Below are 23,813 nucleotides of genomic sequence, written 5' to 3'. Positions count from 1 at the left end.
GTCTGTTTTAGAGCCTGATGTGGCCTCGAGTGATGCAACCAACATGGAGTGCAGTCTTTACAAGGAGGAAGACAGCTATGTCATCAACGGAAAAAAGTGGTGGAGCAGCGGTCAGTTTCTTTTTTCTCAAATTTTGTTCAACACCTTTAAACACTTTGAGCCAAGCAATGACGTACGCCCTGGATGTGATTATTTCCTGGACGTTAAACTAATCACATTTCAAAGTGGTCAGGTCTCTTCTGCCTCAATAAAAGTTCCATTGTTTATTCAAACTGTTTAAAGTACCAACGTTGTTTTCGTTATAACCCAAACAAAACCAGTGCTATTTATGCTTAATGGGGAACTGTACTTCCTATCATTCACAATCCCTATGTGGATCAAGAAGACGTGTATTTCTGCCTCAATAAAAGTTTCATTGTTTATTCAAACTGTTTAAAGTACCAACATTGTTTACGTTATAACCCAAACAAAACCAGTGCTATTTATGCTTAATGGGGAACTGTACTTTTTTGTGGAATTTTGCCTATCATTCACAATCCCGTCTATTTTTGTATATTCTTAATGTTAAAATACAGCTCGTACTGGACGGCTAACAATGTGGCTAAAGGGAGTCATTGTGCCGATAAAACCCTCTAAAAAAACATCAAAAAACAGCCAATAAATAATAATAATAATAATAATGGATTAGATTTTATATCGCATGCCTCACACTTGTATAGTAGAAGATTGCTGCCATAAGATGAGAAGTTGGTTAATTTTTACATTACATTTAGGCCCAAAGACGTTGCGAGGAAGTCACGAAAAGATGCTTGTTTGCTATTATCTTTTTATTTATTTATTTTTACAAATTGGTGAGGTTTATGATAATTTCATCATCTAAACAGGGCACGCAGATCTTGTGCTGAAAGATATAACCGTCCCATCAGTCGGCATCCTAGTGAAAGCGGACGTTGTACAGTAAGGGATTGTTTTATTATGTTAATAGTTTTTATTTCTTGTTTAGCACTTAGTAATACTGCTTAGTGCTTCACTAGAGGTGGATCTGCTTATCACTTTACTTCTAAAACTTGTCGCTCATCCTCCATATATTCAGCCTCAAAAATATAAGGTTCTGGATGATTATTTGTCCCAAAGTAGTCGTTGGCTCTCTTGAAGTCCACCATAATTTGTGGTAGTTGTTGCTGAAGGGAATAGCGAACGTTCCGTGCAATCAATGCAGCCCCAAAAAAAATTTCCGGTAATGCTTAAAGGGAACTGCACTTTTCGTTCACAATCTTTATGAAATACATGACGACGTATGTTATTTTTCCAAATATTAAATAAATGCGGTCAAAAGTCTGCTTACTATGGAGCCTGTAGGAGCCATTTAATTCTGCCTATAGAGCCCCTAAATAAAACATCAAAACACCTCCATTGAAGTTTTATATACAGTATATGATGTAAGTATATATGTAATGTAGAAACGGCCACACATTTATAATATTTAATATTTACATATTATGATAATTTTTAGCATACACGGTGCATTCATTTAAAAAAGGCATCACAACATTTTCTTTTTTTCTTTTCATCATTGATTTTTGCTTACTGCAGACCAAACAAAAGAAAACATCACTTACTGTACAAGATCTGCTGTCATTAGGATGCCGACAGCTCGGATGTTCATATATTCCCATTTAGATTAAAAATGTTTCTTAATACTCGCAATGAAACACGGAGGGAGGGGCGGGGGAAACAAGCGCTTTTCGTGTTGTTTTTGCCAGTTCGAGGTCCTACATGGCGGTCAAAGTGTCTCAACTTGTTGGATTATATCATCAGCCATCTACTTTCCAGGTGAGAGGCATGATTTATGATCTAGAATAAACTTACAGGGAGCAGACAAACGAGGAAAGGAAACAGCAGACCACTCACTGATGGAAACATAGGGACAAATGGATGTGATTACATCGCAGCTATAAATAGTTTGTATATAATAATATTTAAGTCTTAAATTGTAAGTCAAAGTCAGCTTTATTGTCAATTCTTCACATGTACAAGACATACAAGGAATCGAAATTGCATTTCTCACTATCCAATGCCGTAGACTAGACAAAGAAAAGACACAAATAGTAAGGTGGCAAGACACAAATGGTAAAGTGACACAGCATAAGTATATCTAACTGCTATAGTACAAACAAAACTATGCAGTGATAATAGCAACAATAATAATACAAGTGCAGATGGTGGCATCATACTCTTACAGGTCTTGAAAAAGTTGTATATGATATAGATGTAAACAATTTGATGTTTCAACAGATTACTGTGAAAAAGTGGTGTCTGTGAAAACGGTTGATAGCAGCAGGTCCATATGTGCAATTTGTCTAGTCATTTCAGAGTTTCAGGATGTCTCTTGGAAAGGTAGATTTTTATCTTCCTGATGCCCTGGTGGGTCAGGCTGGGGGTGGAGAGGGGAGAGAGTTCAACAGCCTAACAGCCTGGTGGACAAAGCTGTTATTGAGCCTTGTGGGGCTCCCGTACTCGGGGTGATGGTCCTGGAGGTGTTGTTCCCAACATGTACTGCTTGTGGCCTCTCACTGAGGAAGTCAAGCTGCCAGTTGCAGAGTGAGGTGCTGATGCCCAACTTGTCCAGTTTGCAGATGAGCTGTTGTGGTATTATGGTATTGAATGCTGATCTGAAGTCTATGAACAGCACTCTCACATATTAGTCTTTCTGTTCCTGGTGCGTGAGGGCCGGGTGGGGGGCAGAGCAAATTGCATCCTCAGTGGATCGTTTCGCCCTATATGCAAACTGGAAGGGGTCCAAGGTGGGGGGGAGGATGGATTTGATGTATGACATGACTAGCCGTTCGAAGCTCTTTATGATGATAGGTGTCAGCGCCACAGGACGGTAGTCGTTGTAGCAGGATGGGGATGATGTCTTTGGCACAGGTAAAATGGTTGCAGCTTTGAAGCATGATGGGACAATGGCTTGCTTCAAGGAGGTGTTAAAGATGTCAGTGAAGACATCCTTCAGTTCATCTGCGCAGTCTTTCAGCACATGACCAGAGATGTTGTCTGGGCCTGTTGCTTTCCGGGCGTTGATGGTAGAGAATGTCCTCTTTATGTTCGCGGCAGAAGGGCACAGAGTCTGGTCATGGGGAGGTGTTGGGTTTTTTTGTGGGCGAGTATTGTTTTGTGCATCGAAGCGTGCAAAGAAGCTGTTTAGGTTGTTGAGCAGAAAGGTGTCACTCTCGCAGCTCTGTGTAGCGGGCTTGTTGTCCGTGATAGCTTGAATGCCTTGCCATAGGCTCCGTGCATCTTTGCTGTCGTTGAAGTGGGAAGTTATCTTGTGTGTGTGATCCTGTTTTGCTCTTCTGATGCCCCGGGACAGATTGGCTCTTGGTGTTCTCAAGCGAGATTCGTCCCCAGCTCTGAAGGCCTTGTCTCTGGCCCCCAACAGCCTGTGGACGTCCCCCTGTCAACCATGGCTTCTGGTTTACCCAAATGACGATGTCCTTGGTGTGGGTCACATCATCAATGCACTTGGTTCTGTAGGTCAAAGTGTTTGTGTACTCCTCAATGTCTATGTTGTTGTTGTTGTAAGGGGCTGCCCTTTTGAACATCTCCTAGTCTGTGGTGTCAACGCAGTCTTGAAGAGCTGAGGCTCCCTCTGGCCACACTCTAATCTGCTTCAGAACCGGGTTTGATGGCTTTCACTGTTTGTCAGTATCTGGCATTAGCATAACAGTGAGGTGGTCAGATAGACTGATGTGGGGGAGGGCTTTGTACGCGCCTTTGTGTGGTGTAGACCAGACCCAAGGTGTTAACTCCCCTTCTTGGGAAGTTTACATGCTGGTGAAACTTCGGCAGCAGAATCTTGAGATCAGCATGATTAAAATCTCCGGCGAGGATGGTGAAACCATCTGGATGTGCTGCATGTTGTTCATCGACGGCTTGATAAAGTTCATTAAGTGCAGCGTTCCTATCACCGTTGTTGTCAGTGGCAGGGGTGTAGACTGCAACTAGAAGAATCACAGTATCTCCCTGGGCAGATAGAAAGGACAACACTTTATGATCATAAACTCCGCCAGTGGAGAACAGTGTTTGCATACCACCGTCGCATCCCGGCACCACACATCTCGGATGTAATCACAGATCCTTCCGCCACGGGTCTTCCATACTTCTACAAGGGGTCTGTCCGCTCACCAGTTGTATTTTTCGGTGAATACAAGCACACAGCAGTTACCGTATTTTTCGGAGTATAAGTCGCACCGGGGTATAAGTCGCATCTGCCGAAAATGCATAATAAAGAAGGAAAAAAACATATAAGTCTCACTTTTTTGAGGAAATTTATTTGATACAACCCAACACCAAGAATAGACATTTGAAAGGCAATTTATAATAAATAAAGAATAGTGAACAACAGGCTGAATAAGTGTACGTTATATGCCAGATAAATAACCAACTGAGAACGTGCCTGGTATGTTAACGTAACATATTATGGTAAGAGTAAGTCAAATAACTATAACATATAGAACATGTTATACGTTTACCAAACAATTTGTCACTCCTATTCGCTAAATCCGAGGAAATCTTATACGTCTAGTCTCTTACGTGAATGAGCTAAATAATATTATTTGATATTTTACGGTAATGTGTTAATTTCACACATAAGTTGCTCCTGAGTATAAATCGCACCGGCCAAACTATGAAAAAAACTGTGACTTATAGTCCGAAAATTACGGTTCTCACTTTTCGATTTGCTAATCTCAGTAGTCGGATGTGATCCATTTTATTGTCCAAGGATCATACATTTGCCAGGAGGAGAGATGGAATGACTGGGCGAGTTGGACTAGCCTCTAGCCTAGCTCGGATACCTCCACTCTTGCCCCTCTTCTTTGTCCTTGCACACCGCTTCCAATGCCTCCTTTCTGATGTGTGTGTGTGTGTGTGTGTGTGTGTGTGTGTGTGTGTGTGTGTGTGTGTGTGTGTGTGTGTGTGTGTGTGTGTGTGTGTGTGTGTGTGTGTGTGTGTGTGTGTGTGTGTGTGTGTGTGTGTGTGTGTGTGTGTGTGTGTACTAGAGATGCGCGGATAGGCAATTATTTAATCCGCAACCCCATCACAAAAGTCGTCATCCACCCGCCATCCACCCGCCATCCACCCGAACTAACATTTTTATCAAATCCACACCCGCCCGCCACCCGCCCGTTGTTATATATCTAATATAGACGATGCAAGGCATTAGTGAGGTTAGAAAGCTTTTGCCTGTTAAAGAAAGGAGACTGATCCAATGCAGCAGAGACATTCAATGCGTGCCACGCATTAATATCTCTTGGCCACGCATTAGTGGCTAAGAGATATTAATGCGTGATAATATTATTTATCATTATTATAGTATTATTGTCATTTCCATTAAGAAAGTGTTGACTATTGTTGCCAATGCCCTCAGATCAGGAGTGCGTTCCTCACACTTTGTGTGCGCAGTTGCAGCAAGCAGAACGATGCTTTTAAGAAGTTAAAAAAAATGTTTTAGAAAGACTAGGCCTATATTTTCGTTAGGTAAAAAAAAAATTCTGAATTTATTTCAATGAATATTAACTTGTTAACGTTATAATGCTCAAATAGGGACGAGGGCGGGGTGCACAGTGAAACAGTGAACAATTTCGCGACAAAGATGAACCTTTATTGATTGATCTACAGCCATGACAAAATATCAGACAATCTCCATTGTCAACGACAGGCAGGAAAATAAAGATAAACACATAGCCTATGTTGTAGGCATAGGCCTAGGCTCATACGTTTTTAACTTGAAATAAAAAAAAATTAAAAAAATGTGCCTCATAAGCCTTAGGCTGTCAATCACGCGCACAAACTTAAATTATACAATGACATATGTATGTCATCCCTATTTAACCAAAAATAAATTAAATAAATAATAATAATAAATTACCTGCAACTTATTGGCCAAGGCAAATAGCTGGTCTTTTTTTCCCTGGTCTTTAGTATTCCCTTTTTTAGTTTGTTGCGTACCACGTTTGCTGCCGGCGTTGCCATCTTTTTTTTTTTTTTTCTTCTGTTGTGTTGTGTTGTGGTGTGCTGCAGTGCCTGATGAATAATTGCCTGTTTCAAAGAGTGTTGCCCGTTTTTCGTATGTGGGTAACAACATTTAATTATGTATATATATTTCCGAATTGGTTCAACCGCCACCCGCCCGAATCTATTTAAAATCTATTTTTTTCGTCATGTCACCCGCCCGACCCGCGGATTATCCGCGGACTCCGCGGTTGCGTTGAAATATGAAAAGTGTAAAAAACACCTACAAACTGATGTAATATCTCCCGCAGATCATTGTTGTTAAAATCTGGTTCCGTGTCTGTCCCTGACACCCACCTTTCAGGCTGGCTGCTCAGTAAACAAACCTCACACACTTTGTTTCGTGCCCCATCTGCCTGGAGGGGTTGTGATGTCGATCAGTTATAACCTGTAAAACACTCAAAAGCACAGATTTCAACCATTGGAATACTTTCTATAGTTCAAGACTTTCAGTAATTTAAAAACGGTGCTGCACATCATATTTCCGGCTACAGTTTCGATGTCAAAGGTTTAGACAATTCGCCCCGCGGGCCGTATTTTGCCATGGTCTGGTACATATTGTACTTGCAGCTTGTATATAAAACTGTTGAGAGAATTTTTGATGCAACTTTTCCACAATAATAAATATGTTTAAATACACTTTAACATTGATCCAACACACTGTAGTGAACAAATACATTGAGACAGAAGACATCTTTCAGTCAGTAATACACACATTCAGGAAGTCTTTCAAGCAGGTCCCTGGTCTATTCCAACAAGGAGGATAGAATAGGGTAGTCTTTAATGTCATTGCACTGGAGGTGCAACGCAAGTGCAACACGCCTCTTTCACCAATCACAAGGCTCTGTCAGGCTCCCCGTGATTGGCAAAAAGCCCATTTTCAGCTAGCAGATCATTTATGTTTAAAGGGGAACATTATCACAATTTCAGAAGGGTTAAAACCATTAAAAATCAGTTCCCAGTGGCTTATTTTATTTTTCGAAGTTTTTTTCAAAATTTTACTCATCACGCAATATCCCTAAAAAAAGCTTCAAAGTGCCTGATTTTAACCATCGTTATATACACCCGTCCATTTTCCTGTGACGTCACACAGTGATGCCAATACAAACAAACATGGCGGTTAGAACAGCAAGGTATAGCGACATTAGCTCGGATTCAGACTCGGATTTCAGCGGCTTAAGCGATTCAACAGATTACGCATGTATTGAAACGGATGGTTGTAGTGTGGAGGCAGGTAGCGAAAACAAAATTGAAGAAGAAACTGAAGCTATTGAGCCATATCGGTTTGAACCGTATGCAAGCGAAACCGACAAACGACACGACAGCCAGCGACACGGGAGAAAGCGAGGACGAATTCGGCGATCGCCTTCTAACCAACGATTGGTATGTGTTTGTTTGGCATTAAAGGAAACTAACAACTATGAACTAGGTTTACAGCATATGAAATACATTTGGCAACAACATGCACTTTGAGAGTGCAGACAGGCCAGTTTTCATCAATTAATATATTCTGTAGACATACCCTCATCCGCTCTCTTTTCCTGAAAGCTGATCTGTCCAGTCCAGTTGGAAATGCATCTGCTTTGAGTGTCGCAGGATATCAACACATTCTTGCCATCTCTGTCGTAGCATAGCTTTCGTCGGTAAAGTGTGCGGAACAAACGTCCAATTTCTTGCCACTTTCGCATCTTTGGGCCACTGGTGCAACTTGAATCCGTCCCTGTTCGTGTTGTTACACCCTCCGACAACACACCGACGAGGCATGATGTCTCCAAGGTACGGAAAACAGTCGAAAAAACGGAAAATAACAGAGCTGATTCGACTCGGTGTTTGTAATGTGTTTGAGAAAGTGGCGGATTGCTTCCCGATGTGACGTCACGTTGTGACGTCATCGCTCCGAGAGCGAATAATAGAAAGGCGTTTAATTCGCCAAAATTCACCCATTTAGAGTTCGAAAATCGGTTAAAAAAATATATGGTCTTTTTTCTGCAACATCAAGGTATATATTGACGCTTACATAGGTCTGGTGATAATGTTCCCCTTTAAGATTTTGGATTGGAAAAATGTATCAATTTGTAACAGTACAAAAAAGCAGAAGCGAGATAAGCCTACCCTCCAGATCAGAAACTGCAGAATTCCTTTCAGTCCAGTTTATTTAAAACCATTTTATACAAGATATATAAGTAGGGGCTCCTTGGCCTGGGGACCCTGATCTACAGTATTTGCTCGCTTGAAGAGCTGCTCTCAACTAGTTGGGTGTGTGACCAGTTTATGTAGCTCTGCTGTTGTGTTTTTGTGTTACATAAGAGTGTATACAAGTGTTTATGAGTGTGTGTGAAAGGTTAGTAACAGCATGTGGAGGGTTTATAAACAACTAAAATGCATACAGTATTCATAAAGAAAATCATAAAATAAAAAACTTCCTTACCTCACGGAAATGAACCTACCACAGGGGAGGGGGACCTAACTCTTGCAATATTCAAGGGAACACTGTACTTTGAATTGCATAGTAGTCGCATGACCACCACCTGACACCTACAACATGTTTCGTTTTACGTCAAACAAGGACTTAATGGGTTAAATTCAAATTAAATTTGAGGACATTTCCGGTTTGTCACTATGGGTTCTTATTGGCTAAAAGCTGCTTGTCAGGTCAAAAGCCTGTAACTTTGAATGAAATGAATACATTCTGTTTTCATTTCATTCAAAGTTACAGGCTTTGAATTAATTAATTTTTAAATGTTCACATTTTAGTTACAATGTTAAGATATACGTTGAAAAATGTTTATTGCATTTTAAATTATTGCATTATTATTATCTATTACTTCAGTTGTTGAGTTGCTCTCAAAATAATGTTGACAATAATGTTTATCGGCAATAATTTTAGGTCAATATATCGTTGTGCAAAATGTTGTAACCGGCCCAGGTCTCTATGCTTGCTACTGAATAGCTTCAACGATTTTACATACGAAAAGTACTTCCTGAGTCCTGGCTAAGGCAAAAAACTTTGAACAAACTGAAATAGGCTCTGATCTCTTATTAGTCAGTGGACGGTGCTATTATTGGCTCTAATTTTGTTTCCACAAACATAGCTTTAGCAGTAGGGGTGGCAGTACATAAATTACCTGGGTGAACCAGCTTTGTGGTACAACATATCCGTACTTAATCTTCAAACCTATCCTGGATCGGAATACATCCTGCTTTCAAGCTCGGAATGGTCTCCTGCTGGCCCCACTATGGACTGGACTCTCACTATTATGTTAGATCCACTATGGACTGGACTCTCACTATTATGTTAGATCCACTATGAACTAGAATCTCACAATATTATGCTAGATCCACTCAACGTCCATAGCACCCCACATCTGCGGTCCCCTCCAAGGTTTCTCATTGTTATACCATTGGGTTGAGTTTTTTCTTGCCCTAACGTGGGATCTGAGCCGAGGATGTCGTTGTGGCTTGTGCAGCCCTTTGAGACACTCGTGATTTAGGGCTACATAAGTAAACATTGATTGATTGATTGATTGCTTTGTATAACAGGCCTCCGAGATGTTCGGCTGTTTTGTTTGTGTTTTCATATCCCCGTCTTGTTGCTGGGAATGTCTTTTAACACGTGTGTTTGTGAAATGTTCTCTGGAGGAGGAAATATCATGTCTTTCTGCACAACCACAAAAAGCATTCATAGGAAGGAATGTTGACAGTTTTGTCATACTTGGTGATCTCTACTGGGAGTCATAACATCTCAATCTCAGTGCAGTCACTGTGAAACAAAAGCACAGCTTGGCGTTGTTGACAAGGACCGAGTGTCATCTTCAGGGTGTTTCCTCTTGGATTGTATTTCTAAATGACATCTCATCTATTCCCTTACTATGACACAGCAGCGAACTTTTCAATAGATTCTTGTAAAGAGCATGCTGTTGTGCTCTTTTTCCAAATGCCTGCGGTGTAACCAGTAGTTTGACCAGTGCAGCGGAAAGAGGATGACTAACAGGTACTGAGGATGGAAAGAATGACAAACACTGCAGTGCCATTATGGTTTAAAGACTCAAGGAAGCTTTCTCCCACTTACTAGACATGTTAGCATTAGCTCTCAGATGAGAGCCACTTGCCAGAGTGATGTTGTGCAGTACAACCATTTGTTATCATAGCAAAGCAGCACTGTTTTTGCAATGACTCAGGGTACGAGTTTGTGAAAATGCTGTATTTATTTCAACAAAACACACAATGTTTACAAAATACATAGGTTAGCTCAGTCAAGTGCAATTACCCTCATTGTGTAATTATTTTGGGTAGAGTGTAAAAATGAAATACATTTATTGATGAATTTATGTTAAGATATGTTATAAATAGGGCTGTCAAATGCATACACATTTTGTCTGTAGTTTATTGCACATCCCTAATGTGGATTGTGGCAATCATGCCTTGATTGTCAAACAATTTTGGCAATAGAACCTGTGATCGTTTTACCCGAATAAATGCCTCTGATATTCTGCACCTTACGTGTTGTACAAGTTAATCCTATTCATATTTGTGCAAGAGAATGTCTTAAACTTCTTTAGTTTGTATTAAAGTGTATTATTTCTCGGCGATCTGCCTGCTAAACACTCTGGGGCTATCAACCAGAACATGTTAGAAGGGAATGTACACCATACTTGCCAACCCTCCCGAATTTTCCGGGAGACTCCCGAAATTCAGCGCCTCTCCCGAAAACCTCCCGGGACAAATATTCTCCCGAAAATCTCCCGGTTTTCAGCCGGAGCTGGAGGCCACGCCCCCTCCAGCTCCATGCAGACCTGAGTGAGGTCAGCCTTTTTTCACGACGGGAGGACAACAGGGTGACAAGAAAAAAATCATCCTGACTAGAGATATATTGTATTATTATGTTTATCTTACCTACAAATAAATATATTATTATTCCATCCATCCATCCATTTTCTACCGCTTATTCCCTTTGGGGTCGCGGGGGGCGCTGGAGCCTATCTCAGCTACAATCGGGCGGAAGGCGGGGTACACCCTGGACAAGTCGCCACCTCATCGCAGGGCATATATTATTATTAATATTATTATATTAAAAAAAACGAAATACAGTTTTACTATATTTTGCTAAAAACATCAAAATTAATTGTATTTTTATTTGTATTTTTTCTGACTCCTTATTACATCCAGCCATAGAATTATACATTTAAATAAACATGTTTGAAATAATTAATTTTAAATGATCATAATAATTAATTTAAAATGACCATATCTAATTATTAAAATAATTGCTTGTTTATCAACAACTTTAGCATTTTATTCATTACATTTTGAAGCTCTCAGAAGCCAAGTTATGTTATATTCCTTAAACTTATTTATGCAAGTTTGAAGTATCAATTATCTAAACACAGTTTTGTTTGCATATTTTCAGGATATATATATATATATATATATATATATATATATATATATATATATATATATATAATATGTGTGTGTGTGTGTGTGTGTGTGTGTGTGTGTGTGTGTGTGTATGGAATGCTTGACTTGGTGAATTCTAGCTGTCAATATACTCCTCCCCTCTTAACCACGCCCCCCACCCCCCCCACCTCCCGAAATCGGAGGTCTCAAGGTTGGCAAGTATGATGTACACTATTTCAGCCCGCCAGAAAAAGTATCTCTTTTTTTATAATCCTCAATACTAGCAGGTACAAAGTGTTTTAATTAGCACACCTCCTTTCGTAACAATCCAACTTTTGGGTTATTAAATCCGCTAAACTGGTATCTAAATACTGAGGTGACACCTGTCCTGCCTTTGTCGAGGTGGAAGGGTTCTTCTCTCTGGATGGCATTTTCCGGTGATGGATGGAAATGGCTTTGGTCTTGACGGGAGAGTGAACCGCCTGGGCTTTGGAGCTTGGCTTGTCATTCAATGTACCCTGTTTGTTTATTTCTGCTTGCTATTTCTTTCCGCTTGTGGCTCAACGTCAACTGGAACGCAGATGCATTTTCCCAGGCTACGTGATGGACCAAGGATCGCACCAGGGTGCGTTCACGTTAGTCGCATGTCAAAAGAAATCTTGCCTTTAAAGGAAATTCTTGTTAGCTCGTTATCGTGTTAACTTTAACAGCCTTTGTTATAAGTTACAATACTAACAACGCAAAGGTATGATGGTATGAAAGGTATGAACGTGTATTAACCTACAAACCCTGTTTCCATATGAGTTGGGAAATTGTGTTAGATGTAAATACAAACTGAATACAATGATTTGCGAATCATTTTCAACCCATATTCAGTTGAATATGCTACAAAGACAACATATTTGATGTTCAAACTGATAAACTTTTTTTTTTGTTGCAAATAATCATTAACTTTAGAATTTGATGCCAGCAACACGTGACAAAGAAGTTGGGAAAGGTGGCAATAAATACTGATAAAGTTGAGGAATGCTCATCAAACATTTATTTGGAACATCCCACAGGTGAACAGGCAAATTGGGAACAGGTGGGTGCCATGTTTGGGTATAAAAGTAGATTCCATGAAATGCTCAGTCATTCACAAACAAGGATGGGGCGAGGGTCACCACTTTGTCAACAAATGCGTGAGCAAATTGTTGAACAGTTCAAGAACAACCTTTCTCAACCAGCTATTGCAAGGAATTTAGGGATTTCACCATCTACGGTCCGTAATATCATCAAAGGGTTCAGAGAATCTGGAGAAATCACTGCACGTAAGCCGCTAAGGCCGCGACCTTCGATCCCTCAGGCTGTACTGCATCAACAAGTGACATCAGTGTGTAAAGGATATCACCACATGGGCTCAGGAACACTTCAGAAACCCACTGTCAGTAACTACAGTTGGTCGCTACATCTGTAAGTGCAAGTTAAAACTCTCCTATGCAAGGCGAAAACCGTTTATCAACAACACCCAGAAACGCCGTCGGCTTCGCTGGGCCTGAGCTCATCTAAGATGGACTGATACAAAGTGGAAAAGTGTTCGGTGTTCTGACGAGTCCACATTTCAAATTGTTTTTGGGAACTGTGGACGTCGTGTCCTCCGGACCAAAGAGGAAAAGAACCATCCGGATTGTTATAGGCGCAAAGTTGAAAAGCCAGCATCTGTGATGGTATGGGGGTGTATTAGTGCCCAAGACATGGGTAACTTACACATCTGTGAAGGCGCCATTAATGCTGAAAGGTACATACAGGTTTTGGAGCAACATATGTTGCCATCCAAGCAACGTTACTATGGACACCCCTGCTTATTTCAGCAAGACAATGCCAAGCCACGTGTTACATCAACGTGGCTCCATAGTAAAAGAGTGCGGGTAATAGACTGGCCTGCCTGTAGTCCAGACCTGTCTCCCATTGAAAATGTGTGGCGCATTATGAAGCCTAAAATACTGTTGAACAACTTAAGCTGTACATCAAGCAAGAATGGGAAAGAATTCCACCTGAGAAGCTTAAAAAATGTGTCTCCTCAGTTCCCAAACGTTTACGGAGTATTGTTCAAAGGAAAGGCCATGTAACACAGTGGTGAATAAGCCCTTTCCCAAATACTTTGGCACGTGTTGCAGCCATGAAATTCTAAGTTAATTATTTTTTGCAAAGAAATAAAGTTTATGAGTTTGAACATCAAATATATTGTCTTTGTAGTGCATTCAATTGAATTTGGGTTGAAAAGGATTTGCAAATCATTGTATTCCGTTTATATTTACATCTAACACAATTTCCCAACTCATATGGAAACGGGGGTTGTACATTTGGCGGCATGGCGTAGTGGGTAGAGCAATCGTGCCAAAAACCTGAGGGTTGCAAGTTCGCTCCCTGCCTCTTACCATCCAAAAATCGCTGCCGTTGTGTCCTTGGGCGGGACACTTCACCCTTTGCCCCCGGTGCCACTCACACCGGTGAATTGAATGATGAATGATAGGTGGTGGTCGGAGGGGCCGTTGGCGCAAATTGCAGCCACGCTTCCGTCAGTCTACCCCAGGGCAGCTGTGGCTATGAAAGTAGCTTACCACCACCAGGTGTGAACGATTGATGGGTTCTACATGTAAAGCGACTTTGGGTACTTAGAAAAGCGCTATATAAATCCCAGTTATTATTATTATTATTACATTGAATTGTTTTCAGCATAGCCAGTGGTGTATCCAGACTTTTTTTCAGGGGTGATACGCAGGGAGCACTTAGTTCTGCAGGGGCGGCACCTGTTACAATATGATTGTTACGTTGATACTCCAGCATATTAATACACGTTGCAGGGGGGAACGTTTAGAGTGAGACACACTGTACATGGAGTAAGCGGGCTAGTGTGAGTGAGTCACCTGGGATTGTAACTGCACTGAAGTTGACAATAAAGTAGAAGTGAGCAAATATACTGCTCTAATCGTCCACTCTTTATGGTTGGGAACATAACGGACTATTGTGAAACAGCACCCATAAAACTGTCAGTCTACCCCAAGGGCAGCTGTAGCTAATATAGTAGCATACCACCACCAAGTATGGAATGAATCTTCTTGTAAGACAATTGCTGACATTAAATATTATGCGCCCTAAAGCATTGAGCTTTGTATTTTGCCAACATGGTAGTATTATACGATAGGGCATCTTTTCTGTCACTTTTGGGAAAAATACTTATAGACTTAAAGAGGAAGATGTCACTACAAAGTAACTTGGACAACGATGTACAGAACAGGGGAGATTTAGTTAATTTTTTTATTTAAAGCGATACTTTTTTCTTGACACAATCTCTCCATCATCCAGCTGTTCATTTCTGGTGATTGTTTAAAAGAGCATAAGTACCTTACAGAATGTGTTACCTTAATAAAAAAGTAATGTTTATATAATATTTGCGATCTAACGCTGCCGAGAATCGAACCCACGCCATGTGGCATGAAAGGTAGATGCGTAGACCATTACGCTACCAGACTACTGCTTTGATAAAAATAACATTTAGAATATATACAGTACAGGCCAAAAGTTTGGACACACCTTCTCATTTCAATGTGATTTCTTTATTTTCATGACTATTTACCTTGTAGATTGTCACTGTCGGCATCTAAACTATGAATGAACACGTGGAGTTATGTACTTAAAAATAACTTGTTTTATATTATAGTTTCTTCAAAATAGCCACTCTTTGCTCTGATTACTTTTTCGCACACTCTTGGCATTCTCTCGATGAGCTTCAAGAGGTAGTCACCTGGAATGGTTTTCACTTCACAGGTGTGCTTGAAGCTCATGGAGAGAATGCCAAGAGTAGGCAGTAATCAGAGCAAAGGGTGGCTATTTTGAAGAAAATAGAATATTAAACATGTTTTCAGTTATTTCACCTTTTTTTGTTAAGTACATAACTCCACATGTGTTCATTCATAGTTTTGATGTCTTCAGTGACAATCTACAATGTAAATAGTCATGAAAATAAAGGCAACGCATTGAATGAAGAGAAGGTACAGTATGTCCAAACTTTTGACCTGTACTGTATATTGTTTTGTTTCAATTTTGTGCTATTCATACTGTTCATGAAGCGGTAAACGTCTTGGATTAAATTTGATACCATGCATCGGTATTCTTCGATTCTACTGGCACTTAAAAAATATATTTCTTTATTTTCTATCCGGATTCCAGACAGACCACAACTCTCAAAATCCCAGATTTTCTTTGGCGCTTCACCAGTTTGTGCATACTTGCCAACCTTGAGACCTCCAATTTCGGGAGGTGGGGGGTGGGTGCGGGGGGCAGGGGCGTGGTTGGGGGCGTGGTTAAGAGGGGAGGAGTATATTTACAGCTAGAATTCACCAAGTCAAGTATTTCATATGTATATATATATATGTATATATATATATATATATATATATATATATGTCTTAATAAGGTTATCCAAAAAATAGTGCTCGATACCGTAGTAGAGCGCAATATATGTATGTGTGGGAAAAAAAATCACAAGACTATTTCATCTCTACAGGCCTGTTTCATGAGGGGGGGTTCCCTCAATCATCAGGAAAAAAAATCTCCTGATGATTGAGGGAAACCCCCCTCATGAAACAGGCCTGTAGAGATGAAATAGTCTTGTGATTTTTTTTCCCCACACATACATATATATATATATATATATATATATATATATATATATATATATATATATATATATATATATATATATATATATATATATATATATATATATATGTGTATATATATGTATATATATATATATATATATATATATGTGTATATATATGTATATGTATATGTATATATATGTATATGTATATGTATATATATATATATATATGTATGTATGTATGTGTATATATATATATATATATATATATATATATATATGTATATATGTATATATATATGTATATATATATATGTATATATATATATATATATATGTATATATGTATGTATATATATATATGTATATATATATATGTATATATATATATATATATATGTATATATGTATGTATATATATATATATGTATATATGTATATGTATATGTATATATATATATATATATATCTATATCCCCGCGACCCCGAAGGGAATAAGCGGTAGTAAATGGATGGATGGACGCATATATGTGTATATATATATATATATATATATATAAACAAAATAAATACTTGAATTTCAGTGTTCATTTATTTACACATATACACACACATAACACTCATCTACTCATTGTTGAGTTAAGGGTTGAATTGTCCATCCTTGTTCTATTCTCTGTCACTATCTTTCTAACCATGATGAACACCCTCTCTGATTATGCATTGCTGTGTGGCACACACAAAAGTGCTTTCATCAAATGCACTAGATGGCAGTATTGTCCTGTTTAAGAGTGTCACAACATTGCTGTTTACGGCAGACGGACTGCTTTACCTTAGACGTTCTTTATATTGTGGGAAAGCGGACTCAGGTCCGCATGGAGCTGGAGGGCGCGTGGCCTCCAGCTCCGCCTGAATTTCGGAAGATTTTTGGGAGAAAATTTGTCCCGGGAGGTTTTCGGGAGAGGCGCTGAATTTCGGGAGTCTCCCGGAAAATCCGTGAGGGTTGGCAAGTATGAGTTTGTGTGTTGACGAATCTCCTCGCTAAAGCTTATCCAGGGCCCGAATCGGTCACGTGGTACAGCGAGGCTCGCTTCACGCGCTTAGCCGAAACGCCCCCTCCATTACTCGACACACGCCTCGAAGCCTCCGCACATCTCGTCACATCACTAGATCAAGCACACTACCGCCACTCGCAGGATATGTGTGGACAGAATACCGGCCTCTGACTTACTACGCTACGTTCGTATGCTTCAAATCGTTCCACCTATAAGCGGGGTAGCACCTTGGGTGGCCTATCGGATTCTAGTGGTGGCACCGTAGGCCACTGCCTGGACATGCCACTGAGCATCGTGTTGACTTTTCGGGCTGCAGCCCTCACCAGAAAGTGTTTGGACACCCTCGGGTTACCCTATGCTTACAAAGACTCAGTCACTCTCTCAACATTCCATCTCCTTCAATGTCCGTAGCTAAAAAGCAGAGATGTTTGCTCCCTAACTGCGATTTCCTAAATCTGATGATCTTTTCCCTAGCCTAACTACTGAGTTTCTCGGGAACGAGTATTTTACATAACCTCTAATATCAATGTAGCAACATCTAAATGAATGTTTCATGGGAGTCGCGGCATGTTAGAGGTTTTGTGTCCTACACTGGAATGCGCTCCTCAAGTTAGTGTTGTGGCGAGTTCTGTGTGCACTTCACATGGTAAACGTGCTTGTGTCTGGTTCCTCGGATCCAGACTGGGATTGGTTTTGATTGCGAGCGGTGAGCGCGATCTCTACCGCTGGCTCGCCGGCCTCTCGTTCGGGGTGCTGCCCGAGTTGCTGACCGAGACGCTTGGCAGCTTTGAGGATGTGTCCCCTGAAGGAGGAACCGATGAATGCGTAGAGGAGCGGGTTAATGCAGGCGTGGGTCAGCGCCAGGCTCTCGGTCACTTGGAGGGCGTGATCTAAGCCCTTACTGACCTCACAGTCGGTCACTAGCATGTAGATGATGTCCAGCGCTCTGCATAGTTTTACCACATTGTAAGGAAGCTGAGTCAGCAGGAAGACGGCCACCACCGCTAACAGCACCCGCAGGGCCCGCCACTTCCGCTCCCTCTGCATGCCCGCCACTCGGCCCAGGGCACGGCCCAACAAGCAGTAGCAGACCACCATAACCAGGAAAGGCAGCACAAACCTGAGGCCAACCTCCAGCAGCTCCAGGGTAGCTTTGGCGGGTCGGGCCATGCTGTGCGGGTACACAGCCGTACAGTATATCCTGTGATGGGAGTGCTTGACGGTGGAGAAGACCAACTCGGGGAGACCAAGGAAGCTAGCCACCGCCCACAACGCCAAGCACACCACGAGCCACTTTCTCCGTACGCGGGGGCCCCTAGCGGCCCTCCCTGCCGTGCTCTGGGCTACGGCCCTGTAGCGGTCCACGCTGATGCAGGCCAGCAGAAGCATGCCACAGCTGAAGTTGGTGCTGTAGAGGAATGAGGTGAGCTTGCAGGCAGCTGAGCCCAACCTCCAACCGTGCACGGCGTCAGCCGCCCAGAACGGCAGCGTGACGAGCAGGAGCAGGTCCGAGATGGCCAGGTTAAGGATGCACACGTCTGTCAAGGTGCGCAGTCGAGAGCGTGACGCGTAGACCGCCACAACCAGAGCGTTCCCCGCCAGGCCCACCACCAGTGCCAGCGAGTAGATGGCCGGGAGGAAGACACTGGCGAACGAACGCACAGTCTCCTTGTCGCACACCGAGTGGTCATAGCTGTAGTCGTAGCTGGCGTTGAAGCTGGAGTCCTGGTCGTCATGGTAATAGTAGTCCTCCATCTTGCTGTGTGGGCAAAAAGAGGCAAGGTTGTTGTTCAGTGGAATCTCTGCTGCATGGCTTCCCTAATAGCCTAATCCTTGTCTGTCCGCACCATGCGTGGACCTGAACACATCAATGACTCCAACTTTGTAACTCCGTCTGTAGTTCTCCTCTTCCTTCCCCCCCAAAAAAGACTAGTACAGTATTTTGTTAGTTTCGTTTAGTTTTAGCTGCTCTGCAACGTAAAGCAATGAAACTACCATCTTGTGTCGACAACCATGCACTTTCTTATACAACTATGGAACGTTGCAAAATATCTCAAGTATTTTCACTGCGGCCGCATACTTAAGGCTGGAAGAACTGAGGGCATTTATTATTTTTTTAAATAGTATCTCCCTACTTGGAAAACTTCATTTTAATAAACAAGCCTGAAATAACACATAATACCTTCATTCCTTCATCACCATTAAAAATGCATAAAAAAAGACATAAACAATTGTTTTATGAGGGCAACAAACCAAGCAGAGTGACTCAGTATAACCACAGTAATGTTTTGAGTAAAGAACGGCTGAGGTGATTATCATTATCTCAGTGTGGCTATGAACAATGTCTAAGCGGGACATTAACTCTGTAGGGAAAAACAACAAGATGGTATAATGTAAAAAAAATACAATCTAAAAATTGTGCTGAACCTTTTAGTTAATTTTATGTTATCAGTTCCAAAGTTCTTACCTCTTTAGTCTGCTGCTGTTAATTCAAATGTTTCAGCGCTTGTTGTGTCTGCACAGCAGAGTTGTCGGCAAAGAACATCCACCCCCACCCCTCTCCATGCACTACACGCACCTCCCATTCTCCACCAAGCTTTGCATACACGTACAAATGTGTTTGTGTGCCTTTTTAAAGCCAGTCTGTTCCAGCCTGCTGCCATCCATGTATTACTCTTTCAATTCTTGAGAAACTAGAGCCATCTATCATCATGCAGTTGTTTTTGTCTGCTCTTTTAAGCATCACCTTACACTTTGCAACGGTGCACACGTGACACTTCAACTTTTGCTCGCAGTAAAATAAGTAATTAGAACTTCCATCCATCTATTTTTCTACCGCTTGTGGAATTAGAACTTAATACATTAAATTACAGGGCGATGTGTCCTCATTATAATGTTCTATACATACAATACATCCGACACTGATTGTTATCACTCCGGTACTCTTGTCTTGTTCTGTATATTGTACAGTATTTTGTATATTGTACAGGATTGCTTATTATTTTTATTGGATGTTTTATTTAAATTCTTAGTTTTATCGTTATTACTTCTTGTGTAATTTATTTTTATCCCATATTTGTTCCCACTACCGCACCTTAAATTGGAGTCCTTAATCTCGTTATATGCAAATATAATGACAATAAAGTCCATTCTATTCTATTATTAACAAGTATGCAGTACAGTATATGGGACAGTGGCACAGCATGCTGAGTAAAACAGGTATATATAAAATAGAATAATAAAGTAACAATAGAAAATAGGTCTAAAAATACTATTGAAAAAATATATCATATATATTTACAGCTAGAATTTACCAAGTCAAGTATTTCATATATATATATATATATGTATATATATATATATAAAAGAAATACTTGACTTTCAGTGAATTCTAGCTCTTTATATATATATATATATATATATATATATATATGTATATATTTATTTTATTTTATATATATATATATAAGAAATACTTGACTTTCAGTGAATTCTAGCTCTATATATATATATATATATATATATATATATTTATTTTATTATATATATATTTATTTTATTATATATATATATATATATATATATTTATTTTATTATATATATATATATATATATATATATATATATATATATATATATATATATAAAAGAGAAATACTTGATTAAATTTCAGTGTTCATTTATTTACACATATACACACACATAACACTCATATACCAATTGTTCTATTCTCTGTCACTATTTTTCTAACCATGCAGAACACCCTCTCTCATGATGCATTCTGCTTCGTCTCCTTGTTGTGTGCGCAGTTGTGCACTGCACTCTCTAAAAGCCGTAGATGTTATTGTCACATATGCATGTACAGTAGATGGCAGTATTGTCCTGTTTAAGAGTGTCACAACATTGCTGTTTACGGCAGACGAACTGCTTTACGGTAGACGAAAACGTGACTGCTGTTGTTGTGTGTTGTTGCCGCGCTGGGAGGACGTTAATGAAACTGCCTAACAATAAACCCACATAAGAAACCAAGAACTCGCCCTCGATCATTCTACAGTAATAACGTGATTGGGCAGCCACGCTGTTTATATTGTGGGAAAGCGGACGTGAAAACAGGCTGTCGACACGTCACTCAGGTCTGCATGAATTTCGGGAGATTTTCGGGAGAAAATTTGTCCCGGGAGGTTTTCGGGAGAGGCGCTGAATTTCGGGAGTCTCCCGGAAAATCCGGGAGGGTTGGCAAGTATCCTTAATGGGGCCAGAAGTTTTGAAATCAAACCAATGAGGCATGGTAGAGATATTTACAAAACTATCCCGCCTTCTTAAAAATTTGCTCTAAATGTAACGTTTGGAATTTGGGACTTCAGTAACATATTCTTTCTTGGTCACGCCAGGGAATGTTGCCATATATGGTAGAAGTTAACCTGACAAGCTTTGCCCGTGACCACCATTCAGTTGTAGCTCAAAGTTGCAGTCAGTAAATTCCTTAATTTTCTTTGTCCTCTTGTTGTGGGGCAGACTGGCTCGTACGTGTACGTGCATCCCTGCTGTTGCCATTTTCTAAAAACGTAGCGTATATTTCTCACTCAAATCTGTCAGTAGTCTTGATATGGAAGAGCTAAAAACTACAAAATGCGATGGAAGGGGGGGCATGGCCTGAAGGAGGTTTTCAGCACGTAAATAAGACCGGTCAGAAAACGGTTTGAAGATGGTCTGTTAAACAAGATCCAAGGACCACCATTACATGTTATGTAGACCACAAGGAAGTGTTTGAATGGAGGGAAACAAATCATAATATGACCCCTTTAAAGTTCCTCAGAACAAAAGGCTTGGGCTAGTGGTTGTCAAACATTTTCCAACATGGGCCACACACAAATAAAACTAAGAATGCGGTGGACGGTTATTCTTCACCGTTAAATTGCATTGAAAAAACAGTCAGTGTTTTAAAGTCTAAATTTCAATCTTTTGTTTCATAGGTGACAACATAGGTGTTTCAAATTGCTCTTCTACTTTTTCTCTTCTTTTTAATGTTTCGATGGAAGCCCTCTTTGTTTTTTTCATTGATCCCCTCTGAGAGGCGTGGATTAGAGACAAGCGTGTAATGACCTCAACGCAGAGAGAGGTGCATCACACATTCCAGGCCAGCTGCATAAAAGAAGATTCTGAAAATAAACAAAAAAAAGGGAAACTATCTATGAAGAGTGTGCTTGCCAAATTGCTGGAAGACACGCGACTGTGAGGGTTTTTCTTTCCATTCCAGTGGTGCTGGAACATGTTTGGACTTGACAGCTTGTATTATGAAAGTTAAGTAAGAGCCAACAAGCCTCAGGTCTAATGGGCTTTCCTTGACGTGCACACGTCTCTGCTCTACTGGCAGCACCTCAAGTCAAAGTGTTGGCACACTTGGGCAGGCCACCCTCTTTTGCATCGACTCTTCTGGGAAGACAAAAGTTATTCAATCTGTCAATGTCGTGACTAAAACAGTGGACATGATGACAGTGTCCTTCTGTCGTTATTGCACACGTATGTCTGGCCTCCACATTTCCCCGTTGCCAGCATGGAAATATAAACAGGAAGCCTGACTATTTTTTCTCCTCACTGTGACTCAGTAGAGGACTTCTGAGGCCTGGTATTGGCAAGGTAGCCACAACAGACCGACATAAAAGAGGACTTCCAGCGGGGTAAAAATGCCTGCGTCAAAGTCCTTCGTCACTCGTTTATTTGTGTAGTTTTCAGTCTCTCCAGGATGTTGCTATTGCGCTAATTCAACCGAGCCCCACAAATTAGGTGCGGCCCTGCAATTTTGTCCAATCTTCGCAATTTCCCCGCTTGTAACCGCAAATAATGTATGAATTTGCCTCTGGATTTCATTATTGATTACAAACCCCGTTTCCATATGAGTTGGGAAATTGTGTTAGATGTAAATATAATCGGAATACAATGATTTGCAAATCCTTTTCAACCCATATTCAATTGAATGCACTACAAAGACAAGATATTTGATGTTCAAACTCATAAACTTTATTTTTTTTTGCAAATAATAATTAACTTAGAATTTCATAGCTGCAACACGTGCCAAAGTAGTTGGGAAAGGGCATGTTCACCACTGTGTTACATGGTCTGTCCTTTTAACAACACTCCGTAAATGTTTGGGAACTGAGGAGACACATTTTTTGAAGCTTCTCAGGTGGAATTCTTTCCCATTCTTGCTTGATGTACAGCTTAAGTTGTTCAACAGTCCGGGGGTCTCCGTTGTGGTATTTTAGGCTTCATAATGCGCCACACATTTTCAATGGGAGACAGGTCTGGACTACAGGCAGGCCAGTCTAGTACCCGCGCTCTTTTACTATGAAGCCACGTTGATGTAACACGTGGCTTGGCATTGTCTTGCTGAAATAAGCAGGGGTGTCCATGGTAACGTTGCTTGGATGGCAACATATGTTGCTCCAAAACCTGTATGTACCTTTCAGCATTAATGGTGCCTTCACAGATGTGTAAGTTACCCATGTCTTGGGCACTAATACACCCCCATACCATCACAGATGCTGGCTTTTACACTTTGCGCCTATAACAATCCAGATAGTTCTTTTCCTCTTTGGTCCGGAGGACACGACGTCCAGTTTCCAAAAACAATTTGAAATGTGGACTCG

The 23,813-nt window shown here is 40.6% G+C and overlaps 2 protein-coding genes across 2 annotated transcripts in view; one reads left to right on the top strand and one right to left on the bottom strand.

The window, feature by feature from the left end:
- Positions 1–23,813, top strand: part of acad11 (acyl-CoA dehydrogenase family, member 11) — an 81,767-nt gene that overhangs the window by 41,464 nt on the left and 16,490 nt on the right. The window contains exon 14 of the mRNA XM_061965832.1: positions 12–110. Coding sequence (XP_061821816.1) covers positions 12–110 — 99 coding nt within the window. The remainder of the gene's footprint in view (positions 1–11; positions 111–23,813) is intronic.
- ackr4b (atypical chemokine receptor 4b) lies at positions 16,886–19,699 on the bottom strand. Its single transcript, XM_061965834.2, has 2 exons — positions 19,634–19,699; positions 16,886–18,925 (listed from the first exon to the last, which is right to left on the bottom strand). Exon 2 carries the CDS (start codon positions 18,919–18,921, stop codon positions 17,806–17,808), a length of 1,116 nt encoding a protein of 371 aa, XP_061821818.1. The 5' UTR covers positions 18,922–18,925; positions 19,634–19,699; the 3' UTR covers positions 16,886–17,805.

This window comes from Nerophis lumbriciformis, linkage group LG07, assembly GCF_033978685.3.
Source record: "Nerophis lumbriciformis linkage group LG07, RoL_Nlum_v2.1, whole genome shotgun sequence".
NCBI lineage: Eukaryota > Metazoa > Chordata > Actinopteri > Syngnathiformes > Syngnathidae > Nerophis > Nerophis lumbriciformis.
This window is presented reverse-complemented; position numbering and strand designations above follow the sequence as displayed.